General features: G+C 39.2%; 1 protein-coding gene across 3 annotated transcripts in view; it reads right to left on the bottom strand.

The window, feature by feature from the left end:
• Window positions 1-718: 718 nt before the first annotated feature.
• Window positions 719-17643, bottom strand: part of LOC117569833 (glutamate receptor 1) — a 28062-nt gene continuing 11137 nt past the window's right edge. For 2 of the 3 annotated variants that reach the window (XM_034251158.2, XM_052004339.1), the window contains 12 exons: window positions 13172-13425; window positions 12920-13084; window positions 11720-12046; window positions 11465-11566; window positions 10426-10666; window positions 10263-10357; window positions 9964-10131; window positions 7186-7300; window positions 4452-4915; window positions 4101-4345; window positions 2508-2934; window positions 719-2372 (listed from right to left, as the gene is read on the bottom strand). In XM_034251158.2, the coding sequence (XP_034107049.1) occupies window positions 2283-2372; window positions 2508-2934; window positions 4101-4345; window positions 4452-4915; window positions 7186-7300; window positions 9964-10131; window positions 10263-10357; window positions 10426-10666; window positions 11465-11566; window positions 11720-12046; window positions 12920-13084; window positions 13172-13425 (2693 nt within the window). In that variant the 3' untranslated portion in view covers window positions 719-2282. The remainder of the gene's footprint in view (window positions 2373-2507; window positions 2935-4100; window positions 4346-4451; window positions 4916-7185; window positions 7301-9963; window positions 10132-10262; window positions 10358-10425; window positions 10667-11464; window positions 11567-11719; window positions 12047-12919; window positions 13085-13171; window positions 13426-17643) is intronic. The other variant, XM_034251159.2, reaches the window with a different exon arrangement.

The following is a 17643-nucleotide window of genomic DNA, read 5'->3' as shown; positions in this document are numbered from 1 at the left end:
GACCCTGAATTCAACTAAAAACACAACTAACTATAAATACACGTAAATAGAAAATATGTAAACAAGTTATGTAAACTTGAAATCAAAATGAATATTTTTGATTTGTTTTCATTGATTTTTTTCCTAGATTTACAGACACACTCGCTCGTATTTTTTGTGATTTATTAAATGTTTTATTAGAGCTATGCAAATCCTTTGAATTGCCTTTTGCTGTTTGTCATAGTGTCAATTTAATTGTGTTTTTTTTTGCTTTTGATTTTATTTCAGATTTTTAATTGCAGCATCCCATTTCATATTTCTTTGGTATTTCACTATATGTATATACTTGTATTTATAATATTACTTATATTCCTTTCACATATGTTTACGAGTATAGTATGTACGTGTATATAGCTCGGTAGTTTGTTATTAAAATGTTATTTATTTATGCGTTTCTTTTATTAGGTTTCTTTATTTATTTGATTTCAGTTTGATTTTGCGTTCAACGGAAAAGTTAAACTAAACATTTAAATGCATTTTGCCTGCTTCAATAGTTTCTACTTAAAGTTATCAAAAAATTATGCATAAATTAATAGTAATGTTATTTACTAATATATTTGAGTTAGCAACAGTGAATACGTAAATAGTTTACAATAGTAATAAGTATCTTTTTTATTTCATCTTTATAAAGGTTATCTCAGTACCATTAAAATCTCATTTTTTTTTAGGTTGATATGACTTAAACAATGTAATGGTATTTTTTTTTTTGTTTTTTTTTTTTTGCAACTATTATTGATTATAATGAATCTATTTACACTAATGACAGCGACACGCACATATAAATATTAATGTAAAATTTATCTAACACTATTTGCATGCCTCGGACCTTTAATTCATTTATACAGGTTTCATTTGTTTTTCGAGTTAGTTATAAATAATGTTGCTCTGAACATTTTCTACGCTAAGCTGTTGAGTTTTGAGTTGTGATTTTTGCGTCATAAATTATTCAATTAATTGTTAATTCAGACAAAAATTGAGTTGTTCATTAAATTAACATTTTAGTTGAGCTCGCCACATAATAGATTGTCAATTTATTGTTAGCAAAACAATTTGATGTCCTCCTCTATGAATTTGTATGGGAAATCAAATCAAAACGATTTCAATTAAAATGAATTTAATTAAATTTTTGCTGACCTGTCGTCATTTTTTTCTTTTTTTTTTTGCTTTTTGCTTCATATTTTGTTTTTCTGTTGAGTTTTGACAACAATTTAAATTGTTTTCTTTGCGCCAATTAATTTATTACAATATTTTTATTAAGCCCCCCGCTTGGCGCTTCTCGTGGTATTCATTAGTTATCGCTATGTATTTTCTGTAATTTAATTATAAACAAATATGCAACAACAAATGCGCATACAAATTTCATTACGAGACATTATGAACACTTTCAGCTATGTCCCCGTTTCTCTTTCTCCCATTCAGTTTACGCAATTTTTATACTTTTGTTTGTTTATTAAAAATATTAATCAGTCATTTGAATGCAATGAATTGCAATGCACACACACACACACACACACACACATACACACGCACACTATAAATAGTATTTAAGGATTCTCCCCATCTAGACTATTAACAATAATGCAATAATTTATGCCATTCACTTCGCATTGCTGACAGGACTAACACATTGCAATTGCATTTGCATCTGGCCACACATAAATAACGTTGCATACTTTTGTGCGTAACTGTTGCCTCGATTCGCTGCCGCGAGCTTTGAGTACAAATTTATTAAAAAATGCTTTTTGCACTTATTAAAAAATAATATAATTGCATACAGTATTCAATTACAAGTTATACGATACATTTAATTCAATATGATTCGCTTCGCCTCGCAATGCAATTCATTTTTAATTCCTTTTAATTGTATCGCTTGATTGATTTAAAAGTACTATGTGTGTTGACTGCGGCTCAAAGTTGCGGCATTTCATTTGTTTTGGCACTTATTAGCTAGACTTCTCTTATGTGTTACAACTACGTTCTTCAACTTACTTGTCGTAGGGATGTGGATGCGTATGTGGATGCTTCTTAATGTCCGGCGAGTGCCGCATTAGCGTCTGTGTGTGGCCGGGGTTCTGTCCATTGGCCGGCGAGTGCGTCAGGCTGCTGCCATCGTGGCTGCTGCCATTGATGATGCTGCCGCCGGCGAGCATCTTCTCCGTCTCCTGGCGACTGTTGGCCATTATTCGTCGTATGGTTGGCGCGCAGGGTGTGCGTCAGAGACGCGACTCCTGCACGTGTTCGTGTCAAACCTGACCATGGGCATTCATGTGCAGAGCTTCGTTGGCATCGGAGGGCGCCGGGGGATAATACTGTAGGGATGTGCAATTGAGATACTGTGCGGCGGTTAGCATCATCACAAAAGTTTTCAACACACAATTAACATAAAAGTTTTGCGCTTAAAATAACAGCAACAACAACAACGAACAATTTCAACCACCAGGCGTAGAAAGTACATTAACGATACTCACCCCCACACGTCCGTTATCGTAATCGCGACTCGCTTGAATGGTCAATTTGGCCTTGGCATGCATGCTGTCAGTCATCGCGTTCCTTTGATGTGTCGACGCCACTCCGCCCGGTCCAATGTTTGCCGGCCCCAGCATCATGGAGCCGTTGCTCTTGCTCGCACTGCCGCCGCCCCCAAGCGATGAGCCGGAACTGTTTGCCTTGCTGCGGAAGCAAAACTCAATAATTGCCACAAACACGGAGACCATGAGACCGCCGATCAGTATATAGAATATGCCGGCCACATTGCTTAGCGTCAGCTCATTATGCGACGCTTCCTGATTATCCTTGTTCAGGCTGCACTCGGTCTTGTCGTACCACCATTTCTCGCGCAATTTGATCAAGTCCCCGTTCTCGGTCAGTGTCAGCACAGCCATATTGATGGGATCTCTGCGGGCAGAGAGAGAAGGAACATGAAATAGCAAGAAAAATAAATGTGTAGCAGTGTGGTAGAATAGAAGTGTCTTATAACTTAGTGGTAAGATAAAATGTATAAATTGCCAATGAGAGAAAAGAATTTGAAATAAAAATGTAAACAGTGTTTTAAGACGGGTTAATCGAAGTGTAGAAGGGTATTTCATCTGGTAAAAGAAAATGTGATAAAATTGACAGAAGGTGGACAGTCTCTAACAGGGTCTCGAATATTTTGTATTACTGTGTCTACATTGAATGCGGTAAATCAATATACTAAATAAATCTTTTAGTATTTATGGTGTATGGATGTGGTATATCTTAATGAGAATACCGAAAATGAGTACCTCACGGTTGAGCATGGTAACACACAATGTGGTATATAGAATCTATATACTGAATAATGATTTTTGTATAGCTTAGTATTTTATGTATTAATTTGATATATATTAAATGTGGTATATCAATATAGGAATAAAATCTTTTGGTACATTTTAGTATTTTTTTATTCCTTTATTTGGTATATCTTAATGAAAATACGGAATATGTGTATCTCACAGTCGATCAGTTTATACATTAAATGTGGTATTATATCAATACATCAAATTAAGTTTTTAGAATATTTTAGTATTTTCTAAAGTATTAATTTAGTATAAATTTGGTATATATGAGAATATCGAAAATTTATATATCATAGTCGAGCAGTGTATATATTGAATATGGAATATCAATAAACGAAAGAAAGCCTTTAGAATATTTTAGTATTTTCTAAAGTATTAATTTGGTATATCTTAAAATGTGTATCTGACAGGGAATTAGTGTGTATATAGGATGTGGTATATCAACATACCAAATAAAGCTTTTGGTATTTTTAGTATTTTGTTGATAATTTATGTAATTTTAATTTCTATAATAGTTATCAGCTAATTAAATTAAATCCTAAATTTAGTATAATCACAAAGTAAGTTTGAAAACTATTTAACAACCAATTGAATGTGTCCCTAATAATACGTATTCTACCAAAATCTTAATCGAGTATATCACAGTCGCACACACTCGTCTGCTGCTGTTCAACTTGTTTAATAAAGCCAAGGAAATTGATGGCTTTTCCTCAGTCCAAGAGCAAAACATTGGCAGTTACTTACTTGAGCGCTGAACCCAATGGCGTGGCAATGCCAAATCCTTTTGTGTCCATGTTGGGACCCACTTTCATTGTATCGCACGGCTCCCTGGCATTCACGTATTCATTTTTGGGCGACTCGACCAGCAGGGCATACTTGCCCTTCGATGTGCGCACACGTCGAATGCCCTCGTCGTAGGTGGGCACAAAGACGCTCTTGTGTGAGTTCATGTACTCCCACATTTTGTTGTGCAACCCAATGGGCGAACGCTGTTTTTGGGGGCGTGGGCGAAAGCACAAAACACAAAACACAGAGCAAAGTCGATTATAAATTAATTTGCAATCATAACTCAAACGTGGACTAAACAGTGCTTACCCTAAAGAAGTCCCAGGTGGAACCGTGCAACAAGGTGCCGTATTGCACCTCGGTTTGCATAGCCAAATCCTCTGCTGAATTGATGGGTGTCACCATGCGCTCGACGGTGAGGAAGGCGGCCAAGTTGGCCGTGTACGATGAGATGAGTATGAGGGTGAAGAAGAACCACGAGGCAGCCGCAATGCGACCCGACACCGATCGTGGCGAGAGATCGCAACCCTGCTGCATAAAGGCTGCCAATGAATACCAGAACGAGTTCAAGATGCTGAACTCATTGACGGCCGCCGAGTTGGATGTGGCACTCGATGACAGGCTGCCTGCTGAGAGCGATGCCTGCAGAGCTGCCGCACAGGCAGCTGTCTGTGGCCCCGGAGTTGGTGGACCGGGCGGCGGGGGAACGGTGGCGCCACCAATGATGCCGGGTGGCTGCTGATTGGCAAGCTGTTCGTGATGTGCATGTGGATCTGTAAGAGATGAAGAGGAAGAGGAAGATGGTGTGAGTTGGCCACAAAATGAAACCGCAGACAGGACATAGAAAGAAGCAACTCTCGACTGTCCTGCATAAATGTATGTCGGTGTGTGTGTGTGTATTTCCTGTAGCTGCTTTGCTGGCTCTCGTCTGTCAATCATTTCGTTTGGCTTGACTTTTTGCGCCTGCTCTAATTGATATGCAATCAAGCGCAGAGCCAAAGCCAAAGCGAGTCCAAAGCGAATCCAAAGTGAAAGCCAAAGCGTAGCCAGAACTCTGCTGCAATTGCAAAAGTAGCGACTGTCGCACTAACTACACAAGTCATTCTGACTGCTGCTGCTTCTGGCTGCTGCTACTGACATGCATTCGCATGTCAGATTTTATTTCGTAGCCAGTTTTTTGTTGGCACTTTGCAGTAGCTGCTAACACGTTGCCTGCATACAAAATGTTGTTTACTTTCCGCTAAAATTACATTAAGGATGTTTTGCAGGATGCCAATAGATTGTTATGAGAGGCAATTGTCTGTCTGCGCTCATATGTGATCTCCGCTTTTGGATTTTGATTGCCGGCAACACACACACACAGAAGCCCTCCCCTTAGTACACCGAGAATTTCAAAGTCCCTAGCAACGGCACCGACAACGTCACCTCCACCACCTACAAAATTGAATCAGATAATTCAATTACATGCCATCGCATGCAAAACAAGTTCAATGTTATGCCACAGATGCCACTGTAATACTCCAGCCCCTGCCCCTACCCCTGCCCCTGCCCCTGACTCTTGCACACCTCCTCCTCATCGCCAGCTGCTGTTTTCCCAGGCAGCTCATAAAATATCAATATCGCCCATAAAAACGACACACGCACACAAAACGGTGCCTGTATGCCTGTGTGTGTGTGTGGGTGTGTGTGTCAGTGTGTCTGTATTTTGCACATTATTTGCCTTGCATTTGGACCCCAAAAATGTAAGTCTATTACACCAAAATCCCATTTGAAAAAGTTGTTGCTCTGCTGGAGATGCAAATAAGTCGTGAGACTAGAAAATTGTTTAAATAAATTACAATAATAATGTGAGCTTAACTAAGCGCTTAATTGCAAAAGATTCAAGTTTATTGCAGCAAATTTTCTGGTCAAAAAATATTACTACTCTGCTAGAGATGGAAATGCGTCGTAAGAAGCATTTTAAATATTCGTGTAGGTAAATATTAAATTCCAACATTTAACACTTTTGTCACATGAAATTTGTAAGAAATATTTTGGAAAAATTAATTATCCGTATTATACAAAAATAATAAAATTACTGCTCTCAATTTTCGTACCTTAGCCAATATTATTAAGAAATAATTGTTTTGAAATTAAATACTTTTTGTTTAGGTCTCCGCTTGGATTTTATTAATAATAGAACAAATAAGAAAATCGTATGTGCGCGACTGATTCCCTTTACACATTTATTTATAAAGGAACCTATTGCTGTATTATTCCAAAATATTATAAATTAATATACCGAAAAGATAGAAAAATACTATAGAATGACTTCCATAGAGTACAAAATATACCAGATAGGCAACCAATGCAAAAATACAGCAAAAAAAAGCGTGGTATATCGATATACAACTAATTTCTAAATATACCATAGGTTTAAAATGTAGCATAAAGTCAACCAAAGCCATTTGGCTCAAATTATACCAGATAGTTAACCAAAGCAAATACTCCAAACGGTATACTTAGTATACTGATATACTACTACTTTCATCATACACCATAGGTTTCAAATTATACCAGCCAGTCAACGAAAGTAAATATACTGAAAGGTATACTTTTTATACCGATATACTACTACTTTCAAATTATATCATTGTGTTCACAGCGTAAATAAGGTATACTTGGTATACCAATATACTACTACTTTTAATATACGAAATTGTCAAATTAGGAAATATAATCAAAAGTATGCATCGTAAATAAGGCAAAATTAAAGTTATGCACTTCACTTTCAGTCGAACTTTAAATCGTGTCACGCTCTCATCACTGCTACCCCAATTACTTGACTGTAAGTAGCCCAATAGGAAATGAAAATCCAACTGTTTAAAGCTTTTAGCTAATTTCCATTTAGGTTCAACAATATATCTCAACTTTTGAAAGCACTGTGCTTCCGTTTATATAGTCCTCAACGTCGTCTTCATTGTGAACTGACACCAGCGGGAGTGTATATTGTATATTTGTGTATAGTATGGCGTGTGTGTGTGTGTGTAGAATGCTTACTTACCTGGCAGCTGTGATTGTTGTAACGGCTGTTGTACGAGACGCCATTCATGTGGGGAGAAGCGGGACACAAAGAAAAGCACAATGCTGACGCCGATGTAGCTGAAGATGACACTCACCTGTTGGCGGAATGAAAACATGAAAAGCTTGTGAGATACGACAAGATAACAGCAGATATCAGAGGTAGCAGTAGCTACAGTGGCAACAACGACAGCTGTAAAAGCGAAACTCTCTATAATTCTGGCAGAAATATTTTTCATTAAATTTTCCTTACTAATTGAAGCGGAAGCGGCAATGGCTTCCTAGAAATGGCGCAGCATTAGCTTAATGGGGACGACGGAAAGAAACAATGGCAGCGGAGAAGAGCGAGAGGCAAAAGAGAAGCCAGGACATCGACAGCCTCTGTTCACCTGACTTTGTTACCAACTGTTGCCGTTGGCTCCTTTCCTTTTTTTTTTTTTTTGGTTGGTGTCGCGAACGTTATCAATGCTTCAATGGTTGCCACAGGCCCCCGCGCAGTTCACTGTGTGTGTGCCAAAGAGAAAAGGTGTCACCTACACACACACACGCATACACGCAGAGTAGGCCTCTCGCTTGTGTGTGTGTGTGTGCGTTGGCTTTTATTGGGCGTTGCTGTCATCGTGGCGACGCTTCGCTGTGTCCTTGCTGCCTTGTTGCCGTGTGTCGTGTGTGCAGCGGAAAATGCTTCATTTAATTTATGATAAATTTTTTTGTGAAAGTCTTTTATATTAGCTTGCTAACTTCGCAGGTCCTTTCGCTGGCACCTTTTGCTCCTTTGGCTTCACACACACATACACACACACAGAAACGCACACTCCTTCTTGACTTAACTAATTTGCATTTGTAATTTTTTAGCTGATGTCAAAATAAGCATAAGCTTTCACATCGCTGTTCACTGACTTTTATTAGCATTTAATTTTGCGTTTCTCGCGCTGTCAACACTTTCTCGGCACCCTGCACAAATTAATTTGTTAATAAAGGGTATGTGGAAATCATCAATTTGTAGACAACAAAGAGACCTCAAAGATGAAGAAGTGTGTAACTTAAGTTTAAGTTATTCGATTGGTAGTTGAGAAAATATTTACTAATATATGTAATGTTGTATGGATGATCGATAATATGGATGAAAGTACAGTTTCATTAACTAAAATAGTACTGCTTTCTGATGATGACTGATTTCGTTACGACTGACAACTTCTTCTCCTTCTATTCTAATTTTTACGACTGAAGATCTTCTACCGATAACTGATGATCTCTTAATGACAACTGATGATACCGACAGCTTAGTGCTTATCGATTCGTTAATGCCAATCTATAGGCTCTATCGACTAGCCTCCACTTCTGTCACATATATTAAGCTCTCAACTTATTGCGTCTTCACTTCATTGTACAACACCCAACTATGGAGTGTGTGTTTGAATGAAGTCTCGCGAGATACAGATATGAAAGCTGGTCTCTGTAGCTTACTATTTTTTTCCCCCAATTGCCATTAGATTAAAGAGCCACTTGGAGTTGGTCGACTTAACAGGAAGATGATGTTACAACATCAGTGTCAGCAACAGCATCAACATCAGTCGGGCCAATATCAACTAAATGCTCATATAATTTTTATGGCTGGCCATTATTTAAACAAGCGTCAAACGGCCAACTTTGGACTAGAGCCAAATTTAAAACTTGACGGCAACGTAATTTTTGCTTGCAGCGCTTGTCATTGTTGTTGTTGTTGTTACAGTTTGTTGTTGCTGTTTGTTGCTGCTGCTTTTGTTGTTGTTTGTAATGTACAGAGAGAAAAAAGGCAAACAGTAGCAAAAGCACAGAAAAAACTTTGTCGTTTACTCTATTAAACTTTGGGAGCTTACGAGGTACCACGTCGAAGCCGAAACCAGAAGAAATAAATATACAAAAGTCCAAGTTTGCCGCAAACTTTCCCAGGGAGCGGCGAAAATACAAAAACAAAAAACGAGCCAACATAAATGAAAATGAAAAAAAAAAAACACAACACAAACGAAGATGAAAAAAAAAATTTAGAAGTAGAAGGAAGCACGAGCGTAAAAATTACCAGGCAATGGGCGCCAACAAAAATGAAAAACTTTACTCATTTGTATGCAGCGCAAAATTTTGCATTATTTTGACTCGTTACCAAAGCAAAAAAATAAACACTGGACGCGATTCACGTCTAGACTGCGATGCTGTTTAAGGCTGGCGTAAGTAATTCAAAACGGGTCAACAGGAATGAGAGAAAGAGAGTGTATCGGCAATAAATCAATCACTTTAATTAATTAGAAAAATTATACTACTTTGGATTTTTTTTCCCTACTTTAAAGGTAGCTCTCACATTTTCTCTTTGCTTTTTACTGCAGTGCGTTTAAAGATATTGTTCTGACAAGCCATCAAGCTGTCCTACATTTGATATAAGCCTTGTATACCGTTCATGCCATATTTGACATACATATGTATGAACTATATATTGCTGCACGAAGCCCTGGCCAAAACACTGCAGCAGCAACAGCAACAGCAAGAGCAGCATTAAAGGAGGGCAAGGACTCCACTCGCTATCTCGAAGGCAAGCAATATGACAGCTTACAGCAGGAATGTGGCATCAACTCAAAGTTGCCTCTTAGCCACTGGCTGGAACGTTTCGAAAGTTTCCACTCTTTGTACAGCTTCGAGCAAGCAACATGGCAACATGGCAACGAAGATTGGGGGAGTGGAGTGTAGGGGACGGGGAGAATTAGAAGAGGAGTTACAAACACATACGCACCCAAATTTCCTGTGATAAAGGATTCATGAAGCTGAACACGCCGGGCGTCTGCTTCACTGGCTTCTTAATCATAATGGAGATGCCCAGCGACATGAACGGCTTGCTGAAGTCGATGACACGTTCGCGTTCAGCGGTAATCGTCATGGGGGCAATGGCAATATCCGCTTCCTGCATTTCCAAATGACAGCGAGACAGATGATGAGAAACAGAGAGAGAGAGAGGGAAATGTAAGTGGGAGTGGGAGAATGTAAATAGTCAGTCTCAGTTTCAGTTTCGATTGCTGCACACGAATTTCTCACCTTTCGCACCAGCTCGCCGACCATGCCATCCCATCCACCTTGCACCGCGGGATTCTCCGAACCGTAACTGCCATCCTTAACCAGGCGCAGTTCATCTGTAAGGCAAATACGTATGGTATGCAATTGCAGTGCGTTTGTCGTCGCTTTGTTATCAATCACTTACAATCGAGTCCCAGTTGCTTGGACAGTAAATCGGCCAGATCCTTGCAATAGCCCTCGAAGCGGTCGTTGCCACGCAACTGCTCTCCGAATTCCGGCTTCTTTACCTTGATGTACGGCTCCTCGAGCACCGTCGTCACAATGTACGTGCGATTCTTCTCAAACTCCACATGCGGTCGCAAGCGCACAAATTTCGCATTGAGCGGCTGCAGTCCGGTGACATCATTCCATTCAGCCACTTTGACCTGCAAGTGGCAGCATAAAATGAAAGCAATTAGCTGGACTGCTGTTTAATATTTTCCCTTACAGCTCAGCAGTTTTTTATTATTAAAGTTTACTGTTAAGAAAAGCTGCTATTAATTGCATTGAAACTGGTTACGAATGGTAGTTGCATAGCATTAAGCTTTCGTTTATAAGACTACAATGAATACAAAGTTAATTGGTAGTTTCATAGCATTAAGCTTTGGTATATAAAACTACACTGAAGTAAATTTGTAGTTCATATCATCCAGCTTTTCTCTTGAATACTGCTAGGAATTCATAGTTGAATAGTAGTTTTATAGCATTAAGCTTCTATTCCTTATACTATCGATAGCACTTATGGAGATTGTATCGCTTGAGCATTAATTGTTGTATTTCCTATTTGATTAAAATGCAAGATATGACCACGCTGGATAAAGAAATGTACAATTTGTTGCGGGAAAAGTAAATAACTGTTCAGAGTCAATTCTTTTAAAATTTGCGAAAAATATTACACTTTTTTCTAGGTGCACTTGCAGTGTCTGGCGTCAATTTCAAACCGCCTTTGGAGCATGGCTTAAATTGGCAGCATTCAGTAGTAAGTATTCATATCAGTTTCATAATTAATGCTTGATGATTGGAGCCAAAGAGTCATATTGATTTTGTGGTGTACGATATCTCTTTGATGACTCTAACTGGGCCACAGTTTGTGGCTACCCTCTGTTGCTTCCCCTTCCTGTTTCTCTTCCCCCTTTCACCATCATCAACCCACTACGGAGACCAACACGTATCCCGTTACTTACCATGGCGCTGTTTACGGTCATCTCGACAACGTGCAACGTGTAATTGACTCGTCTGCCATCATCGTTGAATTTGATATCCCCGGTGAGGCCCTCGATTTCCACCTGCATCAGCAACAGCAGCAGAAGCAGAAGAGAAAAACCGGAACAGGGCAAACATAGAAAGTGGACGATGGAAAGTTTGTGGCGTTTTTAATTGCTTTGTCAGCGCCAGTTACTCATAATGATCGGGACATTAATGTCTAATGTCTAACTCACCTTTCTCAAATAACGTGATATTTTATCGCCATGCTCCCAGGCATTCACCCATCCCTTCGCCGTGTTACAGTCCAATGCACGCGGTGCGATGTTGAAGCCACCGCCACCGCCACCGCTGGAACTCGACCCAGAGTTGGAGCCGAAGCCGGCATCGTTGTTGCTGCTGCCGTTGCTGTTGGAGCCATCGCCAGATGTTGAGGCAGCTGCCATCAAAGTCTGACTGCGTCGCTGTACATTGTTCCTGAATTGATCCGGCTTCTTGCGCAGTATTTTGTTAAATGCCTCGACCAGGACGAAGACCGCATCATACATGAGTGCTGCCTGAGCCTGTAAAGAAGAGAGAGATTTTAATACAGACAAAGGTTGGGTTGTTAGCTGTCATTTCGGGGTCGGTCTCTGGCACATTTAATGAGTGTATTACACGCTGTTTTTCACAATTTTCCCCATCATTGGCAACGGATTTTTTCCTTTTTATATTTTCATTTAGTCTGCGAGACTTGTCCAGGAGTATTAAAGTCAGTGGCAGTGATTAAATATGTGTGTATGTGTGTGTGTGTGCACTTCAGTCGCGTTAAAATCTGATTAGACCAAGCGGAGGGAAAGGGCGTTAGACGTTAGTATGAATTTCCTGGCTCAGAGGATTGCGACTCACAGACAAAGTCAAATAAACAAAAAGGCATTGTCAAAGAGAGCAGCAGCAGCAGTTGTTGCTTGGGGATGAGCATGAGGTTGCATAGCATTGAAGTCCTGGAGCAGAATTCAACTAACATTTAAGCGCCACAAAGTGAAATCTTTGTCAACAAGGATAATGCCAAGGAAATACAAATATAAACAGCACGCAAACTAAACCAACTTGCCGCTGTCGAGTAGTTGCATGTGTGTGTGTATGAATGTGTGTATGGCAAGCTTGACAAGGACAACGGCAAAGGCAACGGCAACATCAGCAGTAGCAAGGACACACATGTGCCTTTGACTGAAAGTTGGTGCTGCTGAACTATGTAAAAAGTGAAATCTGTCGCCCGTTGTGCTGTTTGTGCTCCTATTTGACTACACACAACAAACAAATACACACACACACACGCACACTGACAAAACTATGTTAGAGTCCTCAGTGTAAACATTAAATGTCAGCAAATATTTAACAGCTTGCAGCAATGACAATACGACTACAACGACAACTTTTGCTTGAAAGGACCTTACCGAAATCGATTCACGGCCAGCGCCAACACTCATCTGTGGATCCAAACGTTTCCAGCTATCATAGAATTCGCGCACCAGTCGCCTATTCGTATCCACAATGCGAAATCCCGTAATGTTAATGGCACCAAATTCGATTATCTCGCTTTCCCAGCGATCGTCCATGACCTGTGTAGACAAAGAGAGAGTGAAATGGGGAGACAATGTGGTTAAAGGTTTCCTCTTCCTTTTCCCGTTTCTGAATGTAACACCTACCAGACCACTCAGCAGATAGTGATAGGTGCGTCGGCCCAAACGTAAATCCCGCACATGTTGTATCAGTATTTGCTTGGCCATTTCCGTGGGACAGTCGAGGACGATGTGCTTCTTGGTGAATCGTCCAATTTGCTCCAACGTGTGCAGGAACTCGATGGCCATGCTGACATTCGAGATGCGCTTAACCAGCTCCACTTGAAACGACTCGTTGCCCGGCTTCAGTCCCTGGTAGATTTGCTGCAAACGCAGCAATCCTGCAACAAACACAAACACACAATAAGTAGAAAGGGAGAGAAGCGTGTTAATTAACTAGGACACACACACACATTGCTGAGAGGCACACACACAAATTATAACTATCTGGGCTTTTGCCCTTTAACCCTGCTGTTTAGCATAAACTCATAACGCAACAGCAGCTGAGAAGCAAGTGTGAAAAAGGGATGAACACAAAAAGAGGAAATTATGCAATCAGATAGCAGATAAGGAAATTCAAGTATGTGCTTAATATTCAGCTGATGCGCCGAAAACGAAGAGCCAAAGTAATAAATATGAATAAAAATATATACACAAGAAAAGAAATGAAATAATAAACAAGAGAATTCGTTTCGTTATTTAAAGGGAAAATAAATATAATCTTAAGGAGAAAAATTGTGTGCGTAAACAATAAATATTAAATGAGAGAATATATTTTATATATATCTAAATACATAAATATACGATATATCTCTCTGTTATAATCTGACGTTAGCTACACTATCTCTAAACGTTTGCTGGTCATTTGCTCTATTTTCCTTTTGTGACAGTCGAGACAGATACGAACACACAATCGGAGGGAACAACAAAACTCTTACGGCTTACGAAAGCTAAACCAACAGAATCAGCTTCAATTAGAAATTTCCCGAAAACGGATGCAAAACGAGATACTCGGATACATAGATATTTGCATGTGGTTGTCTGTGTGTCTGCGTGTGTGTCGTATCTCACAGATACAGATACAGATACTGCAACTGCACCTAATGCCACACGACACTGGCATGGCATTGCTGCCACCCATTGAGTGTGGCATTGCCCTGAAGTTATCATCGTCCTTGTGAGCTGGTCTGATATGCAACAGAGATTTCATTGCAAGCGCAATTTGCATTTGGGCTTATTGAGTTATGGCTGCAACTAACTGCCGCTCCACAGCACAGCACAGCACAGCATAGCACTCATTCGCACTTAAACAGATACGCAGCAGGCCTTGAGGCCGGACAGAATTTGTGGGTCAAAACACGACGATTGAATGCGCTGGGGAGGAATGGTCATCATCGAATGGCATCGGATAGTGATGCTACATTGATGGACGGATGATTTGTATGACACAAGGAAAAAACATAGGAGAAAACAAAAAGGGAAGAAGAGGAAAAAAGAGAGGAAATCCTCATCTCTTTCCATTTGTTTTGTTGCATGCAACAACTCGAGTTCGCCTTCAATTTATGCTTGCGGATAAAATGGGATTTGCTTTGGCTTTCCCCCAATGGGAAAGCTGCGACTGTCAGGAGTTCTGATTTAGACATTGTTATAGCCATTGCCTAGCCACCTCGCTCGCCCTCTCCCTCTTCTTCTCCCTTTCCTTCTCCATCATTGAGTCCACTTCCACTCAGGGCTAAAGCGCACTCTATACATATCCAATTTGTTGTTGTTTTGATTTGCACTACACTCTCCCGTTCTCGCTCTGTCTTTTCATGGCAATGCCGGGTTTAAGTATTTTTTATACCCTACAGCCATTAAAAGAGTGTTTAGAAATGGCATTCGTATTTATTGGTTGCTCAAATTATAACCTAATGAAGTGTAAATTTGACAAAGATATCAGTTTCATATTAATAAAGAACTAACAACATTTTGCGTATACGTAATATTTTAAGATTATATAGAAACGATGTATTTTGAATAGATTGTTAATTGTATTTACATTTTTAGTAAGCAGTTATGTATTAGTATTATTTATTTAACAGTTAATTGTTTGTAGAGTATCTCTTAGTCGTACATTTGTGTTCAATAACACTCTCACTTCTTGTTGTTATTTTTTTGCTGCCTTCGTGCGCCGCAACCATTTTTTGCGCTGTACTAGTGCAATAAATTTTGTGCTTTGCCTTTTATACAATTTCATTTGCTGGTGCTCATCCCTATAACCTTTGCCCCCATCCCGCTAACCTCTGCCACAGCCTCCGCCCCTTCGCTCTATCGCTCAATCGCTGCCGTTCCGATGCTCTCTCTATATATATATATATCTCTATAGTCCTCACGCTTGGCTTGCCTTTGGATTTGAGTTTTGTGTTTTTCGATTTGAGATTTGCCGTTTGGATTTGCTGCATGTGCGTATGTGTGTGCGAGTGTGTGTGTGTGTGTGAATATCGAAAGTGTAATTGAGTAGCGTACTGTGTTGCGGCTTGGGCTTTTGTTTTATTTCATTTTTGATATGAAAACATTTGCGACTTTCGCCCTCTTTTTGCCCCGCCTCCTCACATAATGTGTCCCCGCAAGTTGATGGCTCGAAATTGGCTTCTGTCTTTTTGATTTCTCCACTCCTGCACTCGTTTTGTTTTTCTGCCTTTTCTTTCCTTTTCATTTTCATTCTTCTTTTCAGCATTGTGTGTTGTGTGTGTATGTGTGTGTGTGTGTGGTGCGTATGTGCGTATTTCCGTTTTGTATTTATTGTATTATTTTCGGTCTGTGGACTGTGTCGCATTTTGTGTTTCCTTTTTTGTTTATGTTACGAATTTAATTTACAATTATATTTATTTTTTATGGTCGTCTGGATAAATTCAATTATTTTTCAAGCACAATTCGCAATAGCAAATTCATTGAAATGGAATTTTTAAAAACCAGGCCCACAACATAAACAATTTGCAGCACACAACGTGAATCTGTATTCGGTATTCTGTATTCTGTGTGTTTATGTGTGTGTATTTTATATTTTGTATTCTCTGTGATCTGTGTGTGAATATATGCTATAGACTGACTGACTTTCTATGCAAATTTTGCGAAACAGCTGGCAGCTTGTTGTTGATGCGATGCTTTTGACTAAACTACTTTATTTTCACTCACATGCGAAAAGTAAACAAGGCAATTTGTTATGTTAAACAAAAGTTAGTTTTGCGGAAATGAAGTTTTCCTGCCATCGGTAGTGACACTCTACACACACACGCACACGCACGCACGCAGACATGCACAAACACGCACACACACACACACACACATGCTAACAAACGAAGCAATAGCTAAAGATAGAGATACAGATACAGCTACGTATACGTAATATAAAGCACGTAAGACATCAGTCGAGTCTAACAAGACATTTGCTTACATATTTTATGGCTAAACAAATGAGAAAGGTAATGTAATTATTACCAACACAATCTCCTTGCCGAGATTACGTTGCCAGGATATGCCTCATACCTCCAAAGCCCACACAAAACAAATATACCCAAATATATATATATCAGCTTAATTAGACGAATGTATAGTCATTATTATCATCAACCGTGTTCTCTGGTCGGGGCTGCTAATTGAACAGATTTTGATTCAGATTTCCACTACTTATTAGAATTTATTTTGAGTATTTTTGTCTGGCGCCAAACTTTCTAGGCTTTAAAGTTGAGAATTAGCTACGCACCAATTAAGATGGTTATTCGGTTATTATGGGCTTTCAGTTTTGTTGTGTTATCAGAAACTTTGCTGTTCGCTGTTTGCTTGCTGGTGTAATTACTTATACAACGACGCCTCTTTTATGCGCTGACAAGCTCAAAGGATTTGTGTTGCGCATATGTTCTCAATGGCTTTGCCAACAGGCGTCTTTCAAAAGTATCCAATAACACGAGAAAGCGCCAAGGCAAAAGCAACATCAAAAACGAAAGCGAAAGCGCAGTAAAAGCTCATAATGGTTAAATTAATGGTAGACAACGAGGCACAACACACAGTTGGCTTGCCTTGGCTCTTGACACACATTTTGTGTACCATAAATATGACGCAGTTTATTTAAATTTCAAATGTTATTTTATTCGATTTGTGCTTAGTTCAAAATGCGGCTGCAACAATGCAGCAATGACGGGAACAATCAACATTCAGCATTTACTTATTATTCATGATGGCAACAACAAAATCTGATTTCTTCGAAATTTTTATGTACACATGCGAGTTCATTCATAAAACTAAGCTGCCGGACTTTAAAATGCCCTCGAAGAGGGGTTATTGTCTTCTATTTATTTATACCAGTTACTGAAAGGTTAAAAGTATATTACAAATTTCTATATCTATAAATTTACAAATTATGTATAAAAGTATATAAATGCCTGATCTATCTGTAGTTATATGTAATAGTATATCTTCATACCAAATGTAGATTTTGAAATTATATTTTAGTATTCTTGTCGTTATATTAACTTGGTATGTTTTAAGACAATATAGTTATGTTCGTCTGTCAATATACGTAA

This window comes from Drosophila albomicans, chromosome 3 (assembly GCF_009650485.2).
Source record: "Drosophila albomicans strain 15112-1751.03 chromosome 3, ASM965048v2, whole genome shotgun sequence".
In the NCBI taxonomy this organism is placed as follows: Eukaryota; Metazoa; Arthropoda; class Insecta; order Diptera; family Drosophilidae; genus Drosophila; species Drosophila albomicans.
This window is presented reverse-complemented; position numbering and strand designations above follow the sequence as displayed.